At 38.6% G+C, this 23403-nt stretch overlaps 1 protein-coding gene across 5 annotated transcripts in view; it reads left to right on the top strand.

Moving 5' to 3' along the window:
• UBR1 (ubiquitin protein ligase E3 component n-recognin 1) overlaps positions 1-22896 on the top strand; it is a 693945-nt gene extending 671049 nt beyond the window's left edge. For 3 of the 5 annotated variants that reach the window (XM_053697798.1, XM_053697800.1, XM_053697796.1), the window contains 7 exons: positions 419-539; positions 835-885; positions 1026-1103; positions 1403-1573; positions 9157-9258; positions 9581-9750; positions 20660-22896. In XM_053697798.1, the coding sequence (XP_053553773.1) occupies positions 419-539; positions 835-885; positions 1026-1103; positions 1403-1573; positions 9157-9258; positions 9581-9722 (665 nt within the window). In that variant the 3' untranslated portion in view covers positions 9723-9750; positions 20660-22896. The remainder of the gene's footprint in view (positions 1-418; positions 540-834; positions 886-1025; positions 1104-1402; positions 1574-9156; positions 9259-9580; positions 9751-20659) is intronic. The other 2 variants (XM_053697801.1, XM_053697799.1) reach the window with 1 other exon arrangement.
• The last annotated feature ends 507 nt before the right edge of the window (positions 22897-23403 follow it).

Genomic DNA, 23403 nt, shown 5'->3' with positions numbered 1-23403 from the left:
TTTTGCTCTGGACTACACAAAGACTATAATCTTATTACCAGTGGCACTAGAATTTAATCATAACTAAAGACTAGCTTATTGTTTTCTAATAGATAGAGGTTAGTATGTGAAAGGACTGGCCACTAGTAGGGTGACATGGACAAACCCATAAATATCTGGTGAACGTCATATAAAATTATGCTTATTTGTAAACCACATTTTAGCTTGAATATAATATTGAGAGAAAAAATGATTTACAGTCCCAGCATTTCCTAAATAATTCATTACAACCCATTATCTGGAAACAGCCCTAGGAATTCATCAGCCATAAAAATACATTGAAGTTAATGTTTAAACTTACCAATTTATTATTTATATGGTCTCTGTATTCCGTATTTAACATAGTGGTACATTGATTTGTTTTATTAACATTATCAAGTTTATTATGCAGGAAGCCAAGAAGGTCAACTGAAAGCTCTTTGCAGCTACCTCCACTTACCTAACAACTTGTTTCTGCTCTTTCATGAGTACTCGGACACTGTGAAACCACTTCTGCAAAGGTATAAATTCTGCATGTACCAACAATGTTAAATATAGCACTATTTGTGAATGTTGTACTTAAATTGCTGGAATTAGCAACTCGGGTTCGACGTGCACAGTTTCTGCTGCGCCCAGTAAAGTCATAAAGGAATCTCTATCACTAAAAGTCCCTGTTTAGAAAGTGGGGGGTTTTTTGTTTTGTTTTTTTTAAATCTCAAGAAAAATCTATCATTTTTAGTTAACAATATAGTAGGTAAAGGTTATCATGCATTGTACTTAGAATTGTACTATCACCTGTATTTTTTTTTCTTTCAGGTGGTGCTCTGACCCAGCTGTACTAAGCGTCCTAAAAAGTTCTGCACTCAGGTAAGTCCATATGTTTTTTTATGTATATATTTTTTTGTTTTTATTTTAATTATATACTTAATTTGCTTTCTTATTCCTCCATTAATTGTACATAACATTTATTTGCTATTACTGAACTATTGTATATTTCCCTTCCCAAGGTATCCAAGGAAACTTAACACTCTAATAGAGCTTCCAGAAGATTACAGCTGTCTCCTGAATCAAGCTTCTCAGTTCAAGTAAGAAGGTCCTATTTATTATAGTGTTTTTCATTCTTTCATACACAGTTTTGTAGTTTATTATGTTATTTATAAATGTCGTCATGAACCTGCTTTAGCTTTTGTGCATTTTGTGCATTTTTTGCTGTCTAGAACCTTGTATACAACAGCCTGGATAGCCGGAACATTTATTTCAAAATATAATAAATAACAGTACAACAATTAACAATTAGTCTAATTTCAGTAAAAGTTGGGGGGAGAGTTTTCCCCTGCAAAATGGTTCTACGGTTGACTCGCTAAATCTTGTTTGAACTTTTTAGATGCCCAAAGTCTCTGGATTCTGATCGGAAGCACCCAGTACTCTGTCTCTTCTGTGGGGCTATGCTTTGCTCTCAAAATACGTGCTGTCAGGAGGTGGTGAATGGAGAGGAATTAGGAGCCTGCACAACACATGCTCTGAGCTGTGGAGCTGGAGTCTGCATGTTTCTCAAGTAGGTAACATAAACATTTCAGAGTCGAACCCATTTTTTTTTTCTTCAAATTTTAATATTGGTTGTTGGCCACTGGTATCCTTTTGAGTTTACTGGTAAATCTGTTTTAGAATGCAGAGTGGTCGCTTGGTATATGTTAACACTGAAATTACACTATTGAAATTAATTTTGTTACCTATATTTCTTTCTTAATACAGGGAGAGTCCACAGCTGCATTCATTACTTGTGTGAATACTGAACCTGGCCAACAGGAGGAGGCAAAGACACCTCAGCCAAAGGCTTAAATACCTCCCTTACTTCCCTCAACCCCCAGTCATTCTTTGCCTTTCGTCACAGGAGGTGGCAGAAAAGTGTCAGAAGATTTCGGAGTTGTTCCTTAGGAAAGGGTATCTACCCTTTGAGATGGGACTGGAGTTTTAAGTAGTCAGTTTCTCAGTGAGAACATTGATGAAAGTTAGAGTCTGGAGATGCAGGAAGAGTCTTTCTGCGAAACCATCCAGACTCATATTAACAGCTCCTAAGCAATCAGCATTGATGAGTTTTGCTGTCTGTTTATCTTCACTCAAGTCCATGTCAGAAGCTACGCTACAGTCTGTCAGACTTGAAGGACCCTGTTTTCTGTTCCACGGCATAGATTCCGGTAAGATCTTATTATTTTTTTAGACATATGTTAACGATAGAAGACAGGGTCACAGTGGGACTCCTTTTATCCTTATGGAATCAAGGGTTGATATCCCCTAAGGGGGATTATTGAACAGTGGGATTTTTAATCATATTTCTTATGTAATTTCGGCTGCTTTATGTGTAGGAGACGTTTGGGCTCATAGGCTGATACGGAACGTACAGGTTATTTTTATTTTATTATTTACATTTTAAGAGCTGCACAGTTTTATTAAGCTGGCGCGCTTTTCTTTAACAGGGGCGGTTCTGCATGATGCACCATGTGACCGGGATTGGTCACGTTTTGTTTTTTTTCCCCATTTCCTATTCCTGACCAAGCGTCTGCAACGAGGAGCGAGTTTCTCTATCTGTCTGGGTCATAGGAGGTGGTAAGTGCCCAGCCATTGGGGGTATAAGGTGCCAGTTGTTTTTTCTATAATTTAAATTAGACAAGTTATGGAGGATTCTGATCATTTAGAGGGGGATCCCTCTAATACAGAATTTGATACCTGTGTATATTGGGTAGTCCAGCCCTCTCAGTTATGTTCCATATGCCGCAACAGGGTGTTCTCATCAACCAATGTTCAGATGTTAGAGATCACTGAGCCGTTCGCCTCTGAGGATTCCTCGTCCCGTGAGGTGTGTTCCCTAGAATCTTCTGTTCCTACACATGCAGTTTCCCCGGGTACCGCTGCTCCTTCGCCTGAAGGGGGCTTTTTTCCACCAAATGTTACTGCGCAGTTCCGAATGGCCATCTCTACAGCTTAAGCTATTTTGCCTCTTTCTGCTACGTGCAAGCGAAGGGTTAATCCATGCACTCCTGCCCAGGGACCATTGTGTATATTGACGATTGTATCCGATTAGTCATCTGGGGATGCGGTTTTCCTCTGAGGCTTTAGAGGTAGGACCTCCAGGGTCAGAAAGGGGTGTTGTCTCATGAACTTAAACTAAAACAGATTAACTGCCTACCCACTGATCATACTTCTCACAGAGTACGATCCAAATGAAAAATTCAGTATAGGTGAGGGTGTGGGTGGCGCCTGTGGGCTATCTTTTTAAATGGTGACCTTATTGGAGTAGAAATATATTCAATCTGAGTTATTCTTACATACAAATAGCACTGAGAGCTCTAGTTGTCATCAAACAAGCGTGTCACTGATAAGTAACCAATCAGAACATCTTGTGTTCATAAAAAAAACAATAAAATATTTTAATAGCACAGTTTTAAAAAACAATTTTAAAAACAATATAACTGACACCGGTGTCAAATTTTAACACTTGATAAGAATAGTACGTAGCAATCTCAATTAGAAACAAATGTTGCAACTAAATAGGACAAATTTGCAATATATTTCAAAGCAATTCTTCTATCCTAAATGTCCGTTTCTGAACATAAACCAGGAGCAGTTATTGTAAATAATTAAGTAGACTTTTGCTCCTCTGTAGCTTAGTACCCAATTTTAAAAGGACTCGTTTCTCATACGATGGCAGTCTGTGTAAATAACAAATCTTTAAGTATGGGGCTTTTCGGTATATAGTTAAGTCCTGCAACAATCTCAGAAGTTGCTGTTACAATGTTAATATACGTGGTATTGATTGTATTAGACCACAGAATGTTGTATCTAAGCAACACCTGTTTGTAAATGTTGCACCTTTTAAGTCGAAAATGGGTTCTTCAGTGATTGTGTAGTACCCACTATTTCTTCGGTGTCCTCCGCCAGTCTGCACGCTCCTGTGCTCAGATGATGTGTGATGGTAGTGACCAATCGTTGACGGTTTCTTAGAGTGCGCACTCTTTTGAATAAACTTGTAAGTCTTCAAACTCCTACCGCTTGGTTCTTGGAAGTATTTTCAACGCTGCAGTTATGGAAGTCAATCCAGGATCTCAGTTCAGGAGCTAAGAAAAAAATAGAACGTCTACGCATTTCAGCTGCTCAGAGCCTTTGTCAAGATCTCCAATAAGGTCACCATTTAAACATATAGCCCACAAGCGCCACCCACACCCTCACCTCCAGGGTCTGAGTCTGCTGATTTAATTCCTCCGACTGAAGAGGATTTAGCATTTAGATTTAGAATGGCATGCCTGCGCTTGCTTCTGAGAGAAGTTTTGGCGATGTTAGAGATTCAGAGTACTGATCTGTCAGTCGAATCTCAGTCCTCTAAATCAGATAGCGATCTTGATTAGACTAGTGGAGAGGGATGGAGATCCTATTCCTTCTTGTCTCTATATATATTTTTTATTTTATTTTAGAATCCCAGTTCCAAGCTCTATAGGGGGTGGTTTGTGTCGTATGACAGGCAGGACCTGTTTTTGCACATTCCTTCTTGGCTATCACTTGCCTATTTTCCTTTTCTATCCCATTTCAGGATTGTTTTTTTGTTTAGATATCTGGGTTGTTGTTAAAAATCTTTTTCGGAAGACATTTAGTCATATGGGATACTACATCCTGACGACTTTGGTTGTCACGATTTCTAGAGACTTCCTGTGGAAGCATTTCGATTTTTAGTTCGAGTTGATGGTTCCCTCGATATTTTCGAGACAGATTTAAGCCATGGAGTTTATACTTCTTGATTTGGATTATTTTCAGTCTTCTAGCATAAGCTGGAACTTCAGAATTTTCTGTTTAGTCCTGGAGTTGCTCAGACAGATATGTCGGTTAAGTCTACTCTTTCCTTCTACTCAAGAGAAGTTATTTCTAGCTATCCCGGGGATCATATTAGATCCATGGGTCCTAGAGGCCGGAGCTAGGCTTCACATCTTGCCTTTCTGGGCAGTTTTTCTTCTCTTGATTTTGTCTTTTGGCAGAGAGAAGGAAGCTTTTCGGGTGGCATTGTCCTGGTACCTATCGCAGTGTGAGAATATTTTCATTCCACTGTTGTTTCATAGTCCAAACAATGTAGGGGTCTTCCGTCCTATTTGGGTTCTATGGTACTTATTATGTCTCCTTTGTGGGGGAAAATATAAAGTTATCTCTTCCTTTTTGTTCGGGAACTCTGCAGGATCACTGTCGAAGGATATCTTTCCTTTTTCATTCTTTCTGGGTAAAATCCGGTTCTTACGGACCATCTCTTCCAGTAAACCTCATCTCTGATCCTAGTTTTTTGGGGGGGATATGGGGTTTAATTTGGCCGTATCCTGATTCCAGATACGGCCAAATGTGGTCCTTTCAGGCAGGAAGATTTTTCCTTAGATCTTGTGAAGTTAGAGTTTACTTCATCGTGTTGTGCCCTCCAGTCCCCCTTCAGGCTATCACTGACTCTGTGGGGGAGGGTGATGCTTTTGTCCTGGGGCCCTTCTTGGGTTTCTTTCCTTTGACAGGTCTCATCTCAGCCGTGGCCGAGACATCGGCATGGCGCTGTTTTGAATCTGTCTTATCATATTTACCTGGAATACCGGTTGGGGGAACGTTCTCCGGTGTTCTGTCCAGATCTCCCTGTCCTGAGGGACATTTCTCTTAGCTCTCCCTGGCAGTGTTTGGCTTAAGTCGCTAGCCTGTCAGTTGGGGAGAGCGTGTCCTATGGGGGACCGTGGATTCAGGAGATTCCCTCCCAATTATTCTTATGGTTCCTCAGGCTTGCATTTTGCTCTGAGGGATTGGTCTTCTGGGTTCGTCCCAGTGTATGGATTCTAGTCAGTCTTTTTGCTCTCAGTGGTTTAGATCTCTCTGAAAAGTAGAGGTTCTACTGAGTAGAGGGTAGTATCTCGAGTTTGGTGGTGGGCGGATGCCCACTACTGCTCGTTGTCAGCGATCCACTCTCTGAGTGTGATCTTCAGGGACGAATGTTCCTTACAATCATTCCCTGGATCTGGGGATAAGGTCTCTATCCGAATGGAGACGCCGATCGAGAATTTCAGGACGTACGTACCTATACCAGGTTACTCATTAAGGGGTCGTGGTTCAGGGATCCTCTTACCCGATTGTTGGCTTGATCCTACAGGAGCAGGCATCAGTGAGACTGATTGCTCTGTTTGTGTCCGCAAGATCATATTGTGGTTTCGGGGCTTCGCTCTGTGGCAGTTACCTTGTCGCAGGTTTCTGCTGGGTCAAGGCCCTTTTTCATCTTTGAATCTTATTTATCTGAGGCGGTCTGCGAGAGATTGCTTGGCCTTATCTGAGAGAGGTTTTTTCTGAGAGGTTGCGGTCCTCTCCTTCAGTGTGTAGCTGGTTCCTCGTCATCTATCTTAGGTGTGGAGGACGCCTTTTGTCGGAAAGAGCAAGATTCGTCCTGGCAATCTATTTGACCTGTCAGGGTTCTCTTTTTTCCTCCCGGATGATCTGGAGAATGGCCTTCCTAGCTTGTTACTTGTTGGGACAGTTTCTGGGCTCTGTTTGTTTCTTCTGCTCTAGAGGCTCATTGAGCTTCCGGGTGTTCAGTTTTTTTGTAGAGCTCTGACTGCGTTCATTCTGGTGAGTCAATCTGATGCTCCTTGGAGCTTAGATCTTATTTTTAAGGGGTTGCATCAGGCTACTTTTGTACCTGTGCAAGAGGTAGTCTTTGAATTTTATCTTCAATGATCTATTCTGTCTGTAGATTGCTCTACGTGCCATAGTCTCTGTGTTGCAACCTTGCAATACGTACTCCTTATTGGGGTTTCATTTATATTAAGGCTGTTCTACGAGCCTGGTTAGGTTTTCTTCCCGGGATTGTGTCTATTTGTGACTTCAATCAAGAGATTGTGGTTGTTTATTTTTTATATGTCTTATTCCTTCTCTAGAAGGAAAAGGGTTTTCCCTTTTTAGGGAATCATGTCTTGATGTCTTTTTCAGGTTACATAAGATTAGACCGTTTTCTCTGTTGAATATTTGTATCTGGGAAGTGCAAGGGTCTGAAGGCATTTTTAGTTGAGGAGTGTCTTCCGCTTGACATAGGAGACAGCGGGACTCTAGCCTCCTCAGAGCTTTACGGCTCAGTTCAAAAGCAGTAACATTATCTTGGGTCTCTGGCATGAGATCTCTATGGATCTGCTTGGTCCTCCTTGCATTCTTTTTCCTTTGCTTCTGTTGAAGCAGCCTTCAGGAGAATGGGTTTTTACAGGCTGTGGTGCCCTCAGATAGGGGCCGCCTCTCTTTTTGCCCTCCCGTTGGCATTCAGAGGCCTCTGTAGCTTGGGTATAATTTTCCCACAAGTAATGAAGGCAGCTGTGGACACTCCCTGTATTAAGAAGGAAAACATAAATTATGCTTACCAGATAATTTCCTTTCCTTCTGTACAGGGAGAGTCCACAGCTCCCGCCCGTGTTCTCTGATGGGCGACCCTAAATGTTATCTTGTTTTTTCTGACACCTTTTTCACCCTGATATTTCTCCTACTGTTCCTTGTTCCCTCTGCAGAATGACTGGGAAATGAGGGAAGTGGGGAAGGTATTTAAGCCTTTGGCTGGGGTGTCTTTGCCTCCTCCTGGTGGCCAGGTTCAGTATTACCACAAGTAATGAATGCAGCTGTGGACTCTCCCTCTACAGAAGGAAAGGAAATTATCTGTTAAGCATAATTTATGTTTTATTGTGGGGTAATGATTAATAAACAGTACAAAATCTATTAATGTGGGGCAGAGAATGATATCATCAATTGTAGTTAAAGGGCCATTAAACCCAAAAAATTTATTTCACGATTCAGATAGAGAAAACAATTTTAAACAACATTCCAATTTACTTCTATAATCTAATTTGCTGCAATCTTTAGATATCCTTTGTTAAAGAAATAGCAATGCACATTGGTGAGCCAATCACACGAGGCATCTATGTGCAGCTACCAATCAGAAGCTACTGAGCCTATCTAGATATGCTTTTCAGGAAAGAATATCAAGAGAATTAAGCAAATTAGATAATTGAAGTAAATTAGAAAGTTGTTTAAAATGGTATTCTCTATCTAAATCATGAAAGAAAAAATTTGGGTTTAATGTCCCTTTAAGTAAAAATGAGGGACAAATATTTTATTTAATACTGACAATGTGTTTCTGTCAAGATCTTGTAAAGCCATGTCCAGGACTGGTTAGTATAGAGAAGATCATTCTTTTCTATTTGGGCAGATAGGGGTGTTGCTTTAGTTCCAAATAAGAAAACAGCACATAGATACTTGTAAAACAGACTTAATACAGACAGATGGATTAAATTATGTGATGTCTGAGCCGCAGGTGTAAATTCTGGGAAAATGTTTCACATTTTTAGATTTTTCCTAGTATTTCTGAAGACAATACAGACATTCAGGGGTTTGCATTGTTCTGTTTCTGGGGTTTCCTGCCTAATTAGAATCCACAGTTTTTTTTTATAGTGCAGCAATTGCTGCCTAATGTATAATAATATTTTTTCTTCTATTTCTCTCTCCTATGGCCTGATGATATAAGTAGTAGGAGAGAAATCGCACAAAATCTTTGGGGGCTTATTTTGAGCGCTATTTTGTAATGTATGTGTCTCCCCTTCATATTTAGTACTCAATATGGCTAAATAAACATATCTCTAAAATTCTTTTAGAGACCTTTTTACTGACAAGACATCTTAGACATTGTGCCGTTAGGCTTATGCCAGGGAGTCCCCATACAAATCCTCAGTATAGGCATTTGGGATTTTATCTGTCATGTGCCTGCAACATTCTTCTAAACATTCTCTTATATTAACCTCTGGTTAGCTGCAGCGCTATATGGCAGCAGTTTTGCAAAAATGTCATTTGCTAGAGCACTGGCAGCAGACGTGCATACTACCCATCCAGATATCTCGCAACAGACGTGCATACTACCCATCTAGATATCTCGCTTTAACAAAGAATACCAAAGAAAGAAGCAAATTTGATAATAGAAGTAAATTGGAATTTTTTTTAATATTGTGTTTTCTATCTGAATCTCAAAAAAAATGTAGGTTTCATGTCCCTTCAAAGAAAGAAATATAATAGTAACGAAACAATATCTAAAATGATTTTCTTTTGTTATAGGATCAGAGAATGTAAAGTAGTTCTTATTGAAGGCAAAACGAGAGGTTGTATGTATCCAGCTCCCTATTTGGACGAGTATGGTGAAACTGATCCAGGATTAAAGTAAGGTCCCTTCCTGCTTTTCTGTTCACAATAATGGATGATATCTAAATATTTTTCTGAGTAAACATACATTTGTTAGATTTTGTTTGCATTATCTAATAAATGATGGAATATGTGACATATCTTAAAATAATAACAATGATTATTAAAATGAAGCAATAGCATGAAAATACAATATCTAGGGGAATTTGTTAGATCAGGCAGCATATTTTGCAATATTATGTCACTATACATTCAGTATTGTTATACAGTAAATATAGGGAACTTATACATGTCCGCTGTGATTTTTTTATTTCTTATGTGTCATGATTTAACTTTCTAGAAGAGGGAACCCCCTGCACCTTTCTCATGAACGTTATAGGAAATTGCACCAGCTTTGGCAGCATCATGGTATTATCGAGGAAATCGCTCACAGCCTAGAAGTTAGCCAGATAATCTTTGGATTCAATTGGAACCTGCTTTAAGTGTCAATCTTCTGTGGAAACCAAAAGGGTGAGCAGAAAAATACCTTTTTGTGAGCATTTCCAGTTTAATGCAAAACAAATAACTTTTTTTTCTTTCTTTTTTTTTAAAGTTTTTATAGGTAATATTAGTTGTGATATTTTGTCAAGTTTTTATCCTGGTGAAATGAAGGTGTGGCATTTAGAAACACATTATTAATACATATGGGGCCCTTCCTATGGGTGAAACCCTACAAAGGGTCTAGTTTGAAATTTAGGAGATGGCAGAGGAATTATTGTAAAACATGGGGAATAATGTAGTGCAGTGTTGTAGAGAGCAATAAATGATAATAGAGGATGTTTGGCAAAGGCAACAGATTGGAGTGTGGAAAGTCTTTTAAAGAGGTGGAAGAATTAGAAGGGATTTATGCTAATCAAGCTTGACAGTAAATAAGTGCAGTTGAGATTTTGTTGTCTTGAGTGAGAGAGGATCACATTTTGGCAATGATACAAAATTAGAAATGCCAGGATTTGAGAGAGTGGACTTTCTGCACATCAGAGGGGTCAAATATTGCCTTAAAGTAACATTCGAAACAAAATTGAAATTCACATGAGAGTATTTCCCTTTTGAATAGAGGCATTTTTGCAAAAATGCTACTATTAAAAGCTATAACTGTTTCAAGTGTGTACTTAAAGGGACAGTCAACATCAGAATTTTTGTTGTTTAAAAAGATAGATAATCCCTTTATTACCCATTCCCCCAGTTTTGCATAACCAACACAGTTATAATAATAGACTTTTTACCTCTGTGATTACCTTGTATCTAAGCCTTTGCAGACTGTCCCTTTAATTCAGTTCTTTTGACAGACTTACATTTTAGACAGTCAGGAGAATTTAAGCAAAGAAAAAACACGCTGGAACTTATTGAGTCTTAAAGCAAAAAATGCAGTTTATTGGAAAAATCCAAGCCAGTGTAAGCTACAGGTCACAGACAGTGTATGCCTGACGCGTTTCGCACATGCGTACATGCGCTTCTTAGTGCTGTGGAGATTATTGCTCGAGAATGGGAAAGACCTGGTTTTCCCTTTTTCTCTATCTCCTATTTTTAAAAAGATGTTTCCTATAGCGGATTCTATTAAGGAGTCGTGGCAGTCGGTTCCTAAGGTAAATACAAAAATCCAAAGGGAGGCGCACTGCAGGAAACAGCTCGATAACTCACGTAATAGTACAAATCAAAAAAAGTTTTATTGAAGGCACAAATATAAAAACATGTAAAGGACTCAACGGCCCAGTGAAAGCACACAGGTTAAAATCATCAGGTGTGTCAGGAAACAACGCAGACGCAAAACCCCAGACGTACGTTTCGGCCTATTGTGGGCCTCGTCAGTGAGCTGCAGCCATATCCCTCTAGGCACACTGAGCAACAGGTCCATGTCTGGCTTCCCGCATCACACTTAGGGAGACTTCCCTAAGTGTCATAATTTGCATAACTAAAAAGAGAGAAGCGTGTGCCTAGAGGGATATGGCTGCACCTCACTGACAAGGCCCACAATAGGCTGAAACGTACGTCTGGGGTTTTGCTGTTTTTCTCGTTCAGAGAGGGATTGCCTGGTATTTCGGGGCTGGACTGTACTGTTAAGTCAGGATCAGACTGATATGCTTCAGGATAGTTCTTCTCCGTGAAAGGCACATGTTGAGCAAAAAGAGGCTGCTTCTTGGGTGGTAATTAGCCACAGAACAAGCTATTATGCTAATGTTCCTTCCCAGGTTGAGCGCTTCTCTCTTTTTATTTATGCAAATAATGACTCTTAGGGAAGTCTCCCTAAGTGTGATGCGGGAATCCAGACGTGGACCCGTTGCTCAGTGTGCCTAGAGGGATATGGCTGCACCTCACTGACGAGGCCCACAATAGGCCGAAACATACGTCTGGGGTTTTGCTGTTTTTCTCGTTCAGAGAGGGATGGCCTGGTATTGTGGGGCTGGACTGTTTATGGGTGTTAGTGTACTTTAAAATCAAGAAAATAGAGAGACGCACTTACTGAGACAGAACAATAGCTAGAAAAACGTCTGTGCTTGTCCGCAAGGCCAGTGCCACTCCGGGTTCAGTCTCTTTTTGCACACTATGCCTTTTCACAGAGAAAAAATATCCTGTAGCATATCAGTCTGATCCTGCCCAATGATAGTCCAGCACCGAAATACCAGGCAATTCTTCTCTGAACAAGACAAACAACAAGCTACTGTTCAGTCTCAGTGAGTGCGTCTCTCTATTTTTGATGTTAGTGTCCTTTGTAACACTTTAGTTATAAGTTTTATGCTACAGCTTTGTAATGTAAAACTCATAACTACTAACTTTAGATGGCGGTACGGATGTTATCAGTATAGGGTGTACTTCTCACTGTTTGGCCTCCCAGGCAAACTCGGAATACCGGCGCTATGGGATTCCTATTGAAAAAGGACTTTTTAAAAAGTGCGGTACTGACGTTGCGTGACGGCCAAAAAGGTGTGCGGTACACCTATACCTACAAGATTTGTAATAGCAGCGTTAGGGGAAAAGCAGCGTTATGAAGTAGAACGCTGCTTTTTCTCTCATAATGCCAAACTCGTAATCTAGCTGTATGTCAGTAATGAACTCAAACAGCAGCTCTAGACTAGCATGACATTTGACATATGCTTCACAATAATTTTACCAAAAATAACAGGCAAAAAAAAATGAAATAACCGAAAATGCTATTTCTTTCATGTAATTAACAAGAGTCCATGAGCTAGTGACGTATGGGATATACATTCCTACCAGGAGGGGCAAAGTTTCCCAAACCTTAAAATGCCTATAAATACACCCCTCACCACACCCACAAATCAGTTTTACAAACTTTGCCTCCAAGGGAGGTGGTGAAGTAAGTTTGTGCTAGATTCTACGTTGATATGCGCTCCGCAGCAAGTTGGAGCCCGGTTTTCCTCTCAGCGTGCAGTGAATGTCAGAGGGATGTGAAGAGAGTATTGCCTATTGAATGCAGTGATCTCCTTCTACGGGATCTATTTCATAAGGTTCTCTGTTATCGGTCGTAGAGATTCATCTCTTACCTCCCTTTTCAGATCGACGATATACTCTTATATTTACCATTTCCTCTACTGATTCTCGTTTCAGTACTGGTTTGGCTTTCTACAAACATGTAGATGAGTGTCCTGGGGTAAGTAAGTCTTATTTTCTGTGACACTCTAAGCTATGGTTGGGCACTTTATTTATAAAGTTCTAAATATATGTATTCAAACATTTATTTGCCTTGACTCAGAATGTTCAACTTTCCTTATTTCCAGACAGTCAGTTTCATATTTGGGATTATGCTTTAAATTATCATATTTTTTCTTACCTCAAAAATTTGACTTTTTTCCCTGTGGGCTGTTAGGCTCGCGGGGGCTGAAAATGCTTCATTTTATTGCGTCATTCTTGGCGCGGACTTTTTTGGCGCAAAAATTCTTTTCCGTTTCCGGCGTCATACGTGTCGCCGGAAGTTGCGTCATTTTTGACGTTATTTTGCGCCAAAAATGTCGGCGTTCCGGATGTGGCGTCATTTTTGGCGCCAAAAGCATTTAGGCGCCAAATAATGTGGGCGTCTTATTTGGCGCCAAAAAATATGGGCGTCGCTTTTGTCTCCACATTATTTCAGTCTCATTTTTCATTTGCTTCTGGTTGCTAGAAGCTTGATGTTTGGCATTTTTTTCCCATTCCTGAAACTGTCTTATAAGGAATTTGATCTATTTTGCTTTATATGTTGTTTTTTCTCTTACATATTGCAAGATGTCTCACGTTGCATCTGAGCCAGAAGATACTACAGGAAAACCACTGCCTGCTGGATCTACCAAAGCTAAGTGTATCTGCTGTAAACTTTTGGTAGCTATTCCTCCAGCTGTTGTTTGTAATAATTGTCATGACAAACTTGTTAAAGCAGATAATATTTCCTTTAGTGATGTACCATTGCCTGTTGCAGTTCCCTCAACATCTAAGGTGCAGAATGTTCCTGATAACATAAGAGATTTTGTTTCTGAATCCATAAAGAAGGCTTTGTCTGTTATTTCTCCTTCTAGTAAACGTAAAAAGTCTTTTAAATCTTCTCTCTCTACAGATGAATTTTTAAATGAACACCATCATTCTGATTCTTTGGACTCTTCTGGTTCAGAGGATTCTATCTCAGAGATTGATGCTGATAAATCTTCATATTTATTTAAGATGGAATTTATTCGCTCTTTACTTAAAGAAGTACTAATTGCTTTAGAAATAGAGGATTCTAGTCCTCTTGATACTAATTCTATACGTTTGGATAAGGTTTTTAAAGCTCCTGCGGTTATTCCAGAAGTCTTTCCTGTTCCTAATGCTATTTCTGCAGTAATTTCTAAGGAATGGGATAAATTGGGTAATTCATTTACTCCTTCTAAACGTTTTAGGCAATTATATCCTGTTCCGCCTGACAGGTTAGAATTTTGGGACAAAATCCCTAAAGTTGATGGGGCTATTTCTACCCTTGCTAAACGTACTACCATTCCTACGTCAGATGGTACCTCGTTTAAGGATCCTTTAGATAGAAAAATTGAATCTTTTCTAAGAAAAGCTTATCTATGTTCAGGTAATCTTCTTAGACCTGCTATATCATTGGCTGATGTTGCTGCAGCTTCAACTTTTTGGTTGGAAACTCTAGCGCAACAAGTAACAAATCGTGATTCTCATGATATTATTATTCTTCTCCAGCATGCTAATAATTTCATCTGTGATGCCATTTTTGATATTATTAGAGTTGATGTTAGGTTTATGTCTCTGGCTATCTTAGCCAGAAGAGCTTTATGGCTTAAGACCTGGAATGCTGATATGGCTTCTAAATCAACTCTACTTTCCATTTCTTTCCAGGGAAACAAATTATTTGGTTCTCAGTTGGATTCTATTATTTCAACTGTTACTGGTGGGAAAGGAACTTTTTTACCACAGGATAAAAAGTCTAAAGGTAAAAACAGGGCTAACAATCGTTTTCGTTCCTTTCGTTTCAACAAAGAACAAAAGCCTGATCCTTCGTCCTCAGGAGCAGTTTCAGTTTGGAAACCATCTCCAGTCTGGAATAAATCCAAGCCTGCTAGAAAGGCAAAGCCTGCTTCTAAGTTCACATGAAGGTACGGCCCTCATTCCAGTTCAGCTGGTAGGGGGCAGGTTACGTTTTTTCAAAGAAATTTGGATCAATTCTGTTCACAATCTTTGGATTCAGAACATTGTTTCAGAAGGGTACAGAATTGGTTTCAAGATGAGACCTCCTGCAAAGAGATTTTTTCTTTCCCATGTCCCAGTAAATCCAGTGAAAGCTCAAGCATTTCTGAATTGTGTTTCAGATCTAGAGTTGGCTGGAGTAATTATGCCAGTTCCAGTTCCGGAACAGGGGATGGGGTTTTATTCAAATCTCTTCATTGTACCAAAGAAGGAGAATTCCTTCAGATCAGTTCTGGATCTAAAATTATTGAATCGTTATGTAAGGATACCAACGTTCAAGATGGTAACTGTAAGGACTATATTGCCTTTTGTTCAGCAAGGGAATTATATGTCCACAATAGATTTACAGGATGCATATCTGCATATTCCGATTCATCCAGATCATTATCAGTTCCTGAGATTCTCTTTTCTAGACAAGCATTACCAATTTGTGGCTCTACCGTTTGGCCTTGCTACAGCTCCAAGAATTTTCACAAAGATTCTCGGTGCCCTTCTGTCTGTAATCAGAGAACAGGGTATTGTGGTATTTCCTTATTTGGACGATATCTTGGTACTTGCTCAGTCTTTACATTTAGCAGAGTCTCATACGAATCGACTTGTGTTGTTTCTTCAAGATCATGGTTGGAGGATCAATTTACCAAAAAGTTCTTTGATTCCTCAAACAAGGGTAACCTTTCTGGGTTTCCAGATAGATTCAGTGTCCATGACTCTGTCTTTAACAGACAAGAGACGTCTAAAATTGATTACAGCCTGTCGAAACCTTCAGTCTCAATCATTCCCTTCGGTAGCCTTATGCATGGAAATTCTAGGTCTTATGACTGCTGCATCGGACGCGATCCCCTTTGCTCGTTTTCACATGCGACCTCTTCAGCTCTGTATGCTGAACCAATGGTGCAGGGATTACACGAAGATATATCAATTAATATCTTTAAAACCGATTGTTCGGCACTCTCTAACGTGGTGGACAGATCACCTTCGTTTAATTCAGGGGGCTTCTTTTGTTCTTCCGACCTGGACTGTAATTTCAACAGATGCAAGTCTCACAGGTTGGGGAGCTGTGTGGGGATCTCTGACGGCACAAGGAGTTTGGGAATCTCAGGAGGTGAGATTACCGATCAATATCTTGGAACTCCGTGCAGTTTTCAGAGCTCTTCAGTTTTGGCCTCTTCTGGAGAGAGAATCGTTCATTTGTTTTCAGACAGACAATGTCACAACTGTGGCATACATCAATCATCAAGGAGGGACTCACAGTCCTCTGGCTATGAAAGAAGTATCTCGAATTTTGGTTTGGGCAGAATCCAGCTCCTGTCTAATCTCTGCGGTTCATATCCCAGGTGTAGACAATTGGGAAGCGGATTATCTCAGTCGCCAAACGTTGCATCCGGGCGAATGGTCTCTTCACCCAGAGGTATTTCTTCAGATTGTTCAAATGTGGGGGCTCCCAGAGATAGATCTGATGGCCTCTCATCTAAACAAGAAACTTCCCAGGTATCTGTCCAGATCCCGGGATCCTCAGGCGGAGGCAGTGGATGCATTATCACTTCCTTGGAAGTATCATCCTGCCTATATCTTTCCGCCTCTAGTTCTTCTTCCAAGAGTAATCTCCAAGATTCTGAGGGAATGCTCGTTTGTTCTGCTAATAGCTCCGGCATGGCCTCACAGGTTTTGGTATGCGGATCTTGTCCGGATGGCATCTTGCCAACCATGGACTCTTCCGTTAAGACCAGACCTTCTGTCACAAGGTCCTTTTTTCCATCCGGATCTGAAATCCTTAAATTTAAAGGTATGGAGATTGAACGCTTGATTCTTGGTCATAGAGGTTTCTCTGACTCCGTGATTAATACTATGTTACAGGCTCGTAAATCTGTATCTCGAGAGATATATTATAGAGTCTGGAAGACTTATATTTCTTGGTGTCTTTCTCATCATTTTTCTTGGCATTCTTTTAGAATACCGAGAATTTTACAGTTTCTTCAGGATGGTTTAGATAAGGGTTTGTCCGCAAGTTCTTTGAAAGGACAAATCTCCGCTCTTTCTGTTCTTTTTCACAGAAAGATTGCTATTCTTCCTGATATTCATTGTTTTGTACAAGCTTTGGTTCGTATAAAACCTGTCATTAAGTCAATTTCTCCTCCTTGGAGTTTGAATTTGGTTCTGGGAGCTCTTCAAGCTCCTCCGTTTGAACCTATGCATTCATTGGACATTAAATTACTTTCTTGGAAAGTTTTGTTCCTTTTGGCCATCTCTTCTGCTAGAAGAGTTTCTGAATTATCTGCTCTTTCGTGTGAGTCTCCTTTTCTGATTTTTCATCAGGATAAGGCGGTGTTGCGAACTTCTTTTGAATTTTTACCTAAAGTTGTGAATTCCAACAACATTAGTAGAGAAATTGTGGTTCCTTCATTATGTCCTAATCCTAAGAATTCTAAGGAGAAATCATTGCATTCTTTGGATGTTGTTAGAGCTTTGAAATATTATGTTGAAGCTACGAAATCTTTCCGTAAGACTTCTAGTCTATTTGTTATCTTTTCCGGTTCTAGGAAAGGCCAGAAAGCTTCTGCCATTTCTTTGGCATCTTGGTTGAAATCTTTAATTCATCTTGCCTATGTTGAGTCGGGTAAAATTCCGCCTCAGAGAATTACAGCTCATTCTACTAGGTCAGTATCTACTTCCTGGGCATTTAGGAATGAAGCTTCGGTTGACCAGATCTGCAAAGCAGCAACTTGGTCCTCTTTGCATACTTTTACTAAATTCTACCATTTTGATGTGTTTTCTTCTTCTGAAGCAGTTTTTGGTAGAAAAGTTCTTCAGGCAGCGGTTTCAGTTTGAATCTTCTGCTTATGTTTTTTTGTTAAACTTTATTTTGGGTGTGGATTATTTTCAGCAGGAATTGGCTGTCTTTATTTTATCCCTCCCTCTCTAGTGACTCTTGTGTGGAAAGATCCACATCTTGGGTAGTCATTATCCCATACGTCACTAGCTCATGGACTCTTGTTAATTACATGAAAGAAAACATAATTTATGTAAGAACTTACCTGATAAATTCATTTCTTTCATATTAACAAGAGTCCATGAGGCCCACCCTTTTTTGTGGTGGTTATGATTTTTTTGTATAAAGCACAATTATTCCAATTCCTTATTTTATATGCTTCGCACTTTTTTTCTTATCACCCCACTTCTTGGCTATTCGTTAAACTGATTTGTGGGTGTGGTGAGGGGTGTATTTATAGGCATTTTAAGGTTTGGGAAACTTTGCCCCTCCTGGTAGGAATGTATATCCCATACGTCACTAGCTCATGGACTCTTGTTAATATGAAAGAAATGAATTTATCAGGTAAGTTCTTACATAAATTATGTTTTTCTGCGGAAACGTTTCTGCGGCCGAAATTTCGGTACAACCCTAAGTTTTAAACAACTTTCCAAATTACTTATATTGATTAAATTGCTTTGTTCTCTTAGCTTCTGATGTTGAAAAACATTCCTAGGTAGGCTTAGGAGCCGCAGTGCACTGCTGATTTGTGGCTGCACTTATATGCCTCCTGGATACCTAGATAATAAAGCAAATTTGGACGTTTTTTTAAAATTGCATGCTCTTTCTGAAACATTGAAGAAAAGTAGTCTCTGTGCACCAGCATTTTAAACACAACACAAGCTCCATTGGCTCTCTTGGCAGCAGCAGTATCTAAAATGCTGGTGCAGTGAGAGTATCTAGTTATGCTTCACATGCACGTGCATTCTAACACAAAAACAGTTCTATATTTTACTAGAAGCATTTTTACCGATACGTGTATATTGTAAATATATTTCTATCCGAATATGTCATTCATCTAAGTGTATTTTAGTATGAAACCTTAATGTCTCTTTACGACAGCAGACATGAAGTGCTGATCTTATATCAATGTGGAAACTATCCGCTGCTGTTGATAATATTATAAAACTAAGAGTACACTTTTTGACCTATTGATTTTGAGGCACTTGGAGATGACAGACATATGATGTTATAATTAGCATAGAGGTCTTACATAAACCCAGAGGAGCTTAATCATTTACCAAGTGAAGAAGTATATGCTGGGGCCCAGGACTGAACCTTGAAGTGCTCTAAGGCAAAAATAAAATATCAAACACACAGTTTCAGAGATGATTCTAACCACGATGGGGCAGTGTCACATGGAACAAGAGAATGACAAATATTCTGTAGGATAGAGCGGTTGACAATAACAAAAGTGGCAGTACTGTGAAGGAGAACTAATGAGAACTGAATTTATTTGCAGGAAACAGATTTTCTTTTTTTTGTCATGGGCAGTGTAATATGCTTGGGTGTGAGGATTTAAATTGATGGAACTCAACTGTAGACCTAGTATAAGGTTTTGTATCACTTTGCCCCCTGTTGTCCCTGACTTTGTATGGGATACAGAATAGGCAGTGAGTGAAGTTATTGATTTTGAACCTAAGGTATACTACTGTTCAATTAGATACAGAGTAGTATGCAGAACTATAATATGCCTCTGTGACAATCAGGAGTAAAATTGACAATAAGGGAATATTGGAAATTGTGGTAATGTCCCCTTTAAGTAATGCTCCTTGTGCGTGATAAAGAGAGTCCGCTCTTTTCAGCTGGTTCCTGTGTGCTAGTCCCTTCAAATAGAGTAGGAAGTGAATCTCCCTGTAGAGTAGAAAGAATACAATGTATATGCTGGGATAGCTTCTATATGCGTACACACACAGAGAACACTGGCCGATCTCCAAGTTGACAGAGGGGAGAGAAGCTCCTGTTTACTCACGCAGCAGGCTTTTCAGATCAGCGCTGATGTTAAGTGAAACAGCTGATCGCTCGGTGAGTGTTTTCGGCACTGAGAACAGCTGACCGCTCTAGAGTGGCGGAGGAGGGACTTCGGTGTCCGCAGATAGGTGACTTAGAGCGGAACCTTCCATGAAGGGAGACAGGCTGAACAGAGAAATAAATTAGTCACAAAGGTAATACTTCAAACTGTGCAGTGAGCAAAAGAAACTTTGTAACTGTATAAGAAAATCCACGGATGTACAATAAGTAGTCCTTCCTTTAAGTTGATACAAGTCCCAAGAAATAACTGCTTCAGAGTGACAGAAGGAATCAAATGGTTATCCAAAGTAGTAGAAGTAGTTTAGGCTTGATTAAATAAAGCACAAAATTTAGAGTGTAAGTAGTACAGGAATAACAATCCTGCTGCGGCTCAGAACAGTGCTAACTACAAACAAATTACTAAGCACTTGTCTGCAGCTGTGAAAGAACTTTTAAAGGCAAAGGGGGAAGGGCCAAGGAATGCCTGACATTGGGGCATGTGAAGGTTTGAGAACAAGTCTATATATTAGAAATAGTTTACAAAATAAATTTAATTCAATGTATTATAAAGCCCTTTTATTTACCTAAAATATGTAATGTTTCTACCATATAGGTATCTCCCTTAAAGGTTGTATAGATCAACTAAAAGCACTAGCTATACAATGTACTGTGCCCCCCAATCATATGGCTGTAGTCCTTGTATACTAGTGCTCTCAGATCGCACCTGTTCTGAGTGCCAATGGTAATATGTATGCTGACCAGCAAAGTAGTGATGTTTACTTTAAGAGTTTTTTGCAAAGAGAAGTATAGTGCAAAACAAGTTTCTGATTAATGGTGTATATTTACATTTGACAAGCTTTCTATATGATTTAACTCTAACAATGATCTTTTTCTTTGCAGGAGGGCTGCTTTACAGAATATATACTCCATCCATGCACTTGACCCAGAATAACGATTACTATTTTTTATCAATGTGATTAATATCATAAACTTTTTTTTAAGTTTGCATTTTCCACGCATTTAAAACAAAAATAGAAATGTTGCAATGTAAACCTGGATTGAAACATTATGTATTTTCAATCCTTTAGGTATTGATGTGAAAACAAGTTGTTGACAGCTAACGTTTCTGAAATCATTCCTCTGTTAAGTGACTCTAAAAGGGGATTGTGCCATTATGTATTGTGTCCCAATGCATTTGATCAGAGGTTGACAAAATAAACTGCTGTAATGATTTTATAGTTTCAATAAAATGCTAATCCATTATTAATCGATACTTGAATATAAAAATGTATCCACCAACATTTAATAGTATTTGTGCATAATGATTTAATAACTTGTTCAATATAGGTAGTTTAAATAATGTTTATTCATTTGCCTCGAAGCAAAAACTAAACTTTCTTTTGCCATGTATAGGAAATTCTTAATGGCTGTGATCTGACCAACCGGACATCTTTAAGGCAATCTTTCCCATGTTAATATACCTTCCAAAATGTTATTGTCCCAATCTGGGGAACATATTTGGGTTTGGTTATGAATATTGTATGTTTTAAATATATATAGACATTTACCACTACTAGCAGAGTGACAAAATCAGATCAATAGTAAATCGAAATAGCCACACACACTTTTTTTAAAACCCCAAAAATGTATGTATATATTAACTAGCTTGCCATGGAAAAGCTATTAAAACATCTCTTGAAAAGTATAATCAAAGTGCTGCTAGAATGGACTGAAATAGTGTTATAGAATACACGCCAATCTCCCATGTTTACGGTCTACTATGTTTTGGTGAAAAAAAAAGAAAGACTTTATGGCTAAGTTGTGTCTTGGTTCTAACTTTAAACAAAATAATGCACATCATGGTATAGATCACCCCAATAATCAAAGGCAGAAGTGTGGTACAAAATATTGAGGTTCTCACAAATGCTACAGCACCAACATGTGCTTAATAGAGCAGGCTGGGCTCTAACAGTGGTCACTGAACTCCCAGCTCTGGACTCCACAAGTGCAGGTGAAATTTTACAAATTTATTGAAAAAAAAATAAATAAAAACCCACTTAGGGCAACACAGGTTTTGCAGAGTACACGTTGCACTTTGATAAATACTATTAACTTTAGATTTGAATTCCCACTGGCAAGTATATTGTTTTCTAGTGATATCCTTGCACTTTAAACACTGCAGATGCACAATTCATAATGCAAACAACATTAATCCATCTGCTGCAAAATAAATCTAAGCTTAGTCAGTATTTTAAAGTTAATATTTTAGCAAAGTCTCGATCATGATTGCATGTGAAGTTTTCCATTTTACTCCCAAATTGTTGTAACACCAGCAATAACAAAGTCTTGGGGCCCCTTGTTTTCTAAATTTTTTGTTAAAAATATTTTAAAATCTGTTTCACTTTGAAAAAGTCAAACAGTGAATGCAATTGTTACAAAAAAAAAATCAGCTTTGTAATTATTTGTTGCATACCAGATAAATGGTTTTTATCTTCAGTAACTCTTAATCTGTCCCAGTCATTCATCTTTTTTTTTTTTTATTAAATCACAGCAGAATTGTATAGTTGTTTGAAAAATCATTTAAAAAAATACTTTGCGCCAAATGCATCTACAGTAATTCATCAAATAGGGAATTTTCAATCTTGAGTTCTTTAAAATCCAGGTTAACATTATTTAAAGAAATTGCAATTAAATTGAAAGGTAGTAGAACCTTGTAACAATCAAAAAATACTTTTTGACAGTAGTTTTCTTTCTGGAGCCGCCATTAGGTTACTAGAATATATAAGTACAGCTTCTCGTCTTGCTTTTATTGGTTTATTTACAAAACCACTCCCCTATTTAAAAAGCAGTTTATAAATAAATACCCAAAACATTGGAAGGTTTCTCTTAGCATTCTTTCTAGATTTTATTACGGAAGCCAATTGGACTGAATTTTTTTTTGTTTTGTTAATTGCAGCTCAGAATGCATTTGTATGTCAACAAATCTGTCCTCTTTCATAATGCTGGTTTCATGTTTTTTTTCATATACATACTGTAGAATTAGTCTTTATTTGTGTATTTGATTACTTTGCAACTTGTTTTTAAGATTTTGTGAGGTTCAAATTCAAGATTGTATACAAATAAACAGTATTTTCCTATTTAAGTGAGTCATATCTTTTATATAAGAATTTGAATATTACCATTTCCACTTGATAGTTTTTGCAACACTAAATGAAGCTATATTTATTTTTACTGTAGCAAAGGAGAGACTTATTCAGTATTTTGTGCTGGTAAAAACATAATTTATGTAAGAACTTACCTGATAAATTCATTTCTTTCATATTAGCAAGAGTCCATGAGCTAGTGACGTATGGGATATACATTCCTACCAGGAGGGGCAAAGTTTCCCAAACCTCAAAATGCCTATAAATACACCCCTCACCACACCCACAATTCAGTTTAACGAATAGCCAAGAAGTGGGGTGATAAGAAAAAAAGTGCGAAAGCATATAAAATAAGGAATTGGAATAATTGTGCTTTATACAAAATCATAACCACCACAAAAAAAGGGCGGGCCTCATGGACTCTTGCTAATATGAAAGAAATGAATTTATCAGGTAAGTTCTTACATAAATTATGTTTTCTTTCATGTAATTAGCAAGAGT

Source organism: Bombina bombina, chromosome 1 (assembly GCF_027579735.1).
Source record: "Bombina bombina isolate aBomBom1 chromosome 1, aBomBom1.pri, whole genome shotgun sequence".
NCBI lineage: Eukaryota > Metazoa > Chordata > Amphibia > Anura > Bombinatoridae > Bombina > Bombina bombina.
The sequence above is the reverse complement of the archived record's forward strand: the minus strand, read 5'-3'. Positions and strand labels throughout refer to the sequence as shown.